Source organism: Sinocyclocheilus anshuiensis, unplaced genomic scaffold, assembly GCF_001515605.1.
Source record: "Sinocyclocheilus anshuiensis isolate Anshui unplaced genomic scaffold, SAMN03320099.WGS_v1.1 scaffold246, whole genome shotgun sequence".
NCBI lineage: Eukaryota > Metazoa > Chordata > Actinopteri > Cypriniformes > Cyprinidae > Sinocyclocheilus > Sinocyclocheilus anshuiensis.
The window spans coordinates 512,055-512,411 of record NW_015542356.1 but is presented as its reverse complement, the minus strand read 5'-3'; the positions used below and the strand labels follow the sequence as shown (position 1 = coordinate 512,411).

Here is a 357-nt window from a genome sequence, read left to right as displayed (position 1 = left end):
CGCTTTATGTATCCCCCAATTGTAAGTCGCTTTGGATAAAAGCGTCTGCAAAATGACTAAATGTAAATGTAAATGTTTGTCTCTCCCAGGCTTATCTGTGGGACAGCAATGAGGATGTTGTGGAGTGGTTGGAGAGGCAGCTGGCAGAAGAAGAGGGTGCCAGATCTATCATCGATGAGAATATCAAATATATCCGCAGGGATCACATCCTCAAACAGATCCGCAGGTAACATCCAGACACCAGCCTTAAAAACATATATGCACTTATAAATGGTTTATATTATGTAGGGATGCACCGATACTGAGCTCCTGTACTCGTACTCGTACTCGTTAAAATGCCCCGATACCAAACGCCGA

At 43.7% G+C, this 357-nt stretch overlaps 1 protein-coding gene across 6 annotated transcripts in view; it reads left to right on the top strand.

Annotated features, from left to right (window-relative positions):
* The window catches only part of LOC107691719 (acetyl-CoA carboxylase-like), a 69,289-nt gene that overhangs the window by 64,357 nt on the left and 4,575 nt on the right, over positions 1–357 (top strand). For all 6 annotated transcript variants that reach the window (XM_016490505.1, XM_016490503.1, XM_016490507.1 and 3 more), the window contains one exon: positions 90–226. In XM_016490505.1, the coding sequence (XP_016345991.1) occupies positions 90–226 (137 nt within the window). The remainder of the gene's footprint in view (positions 1–89; positions 227–357) is intronic.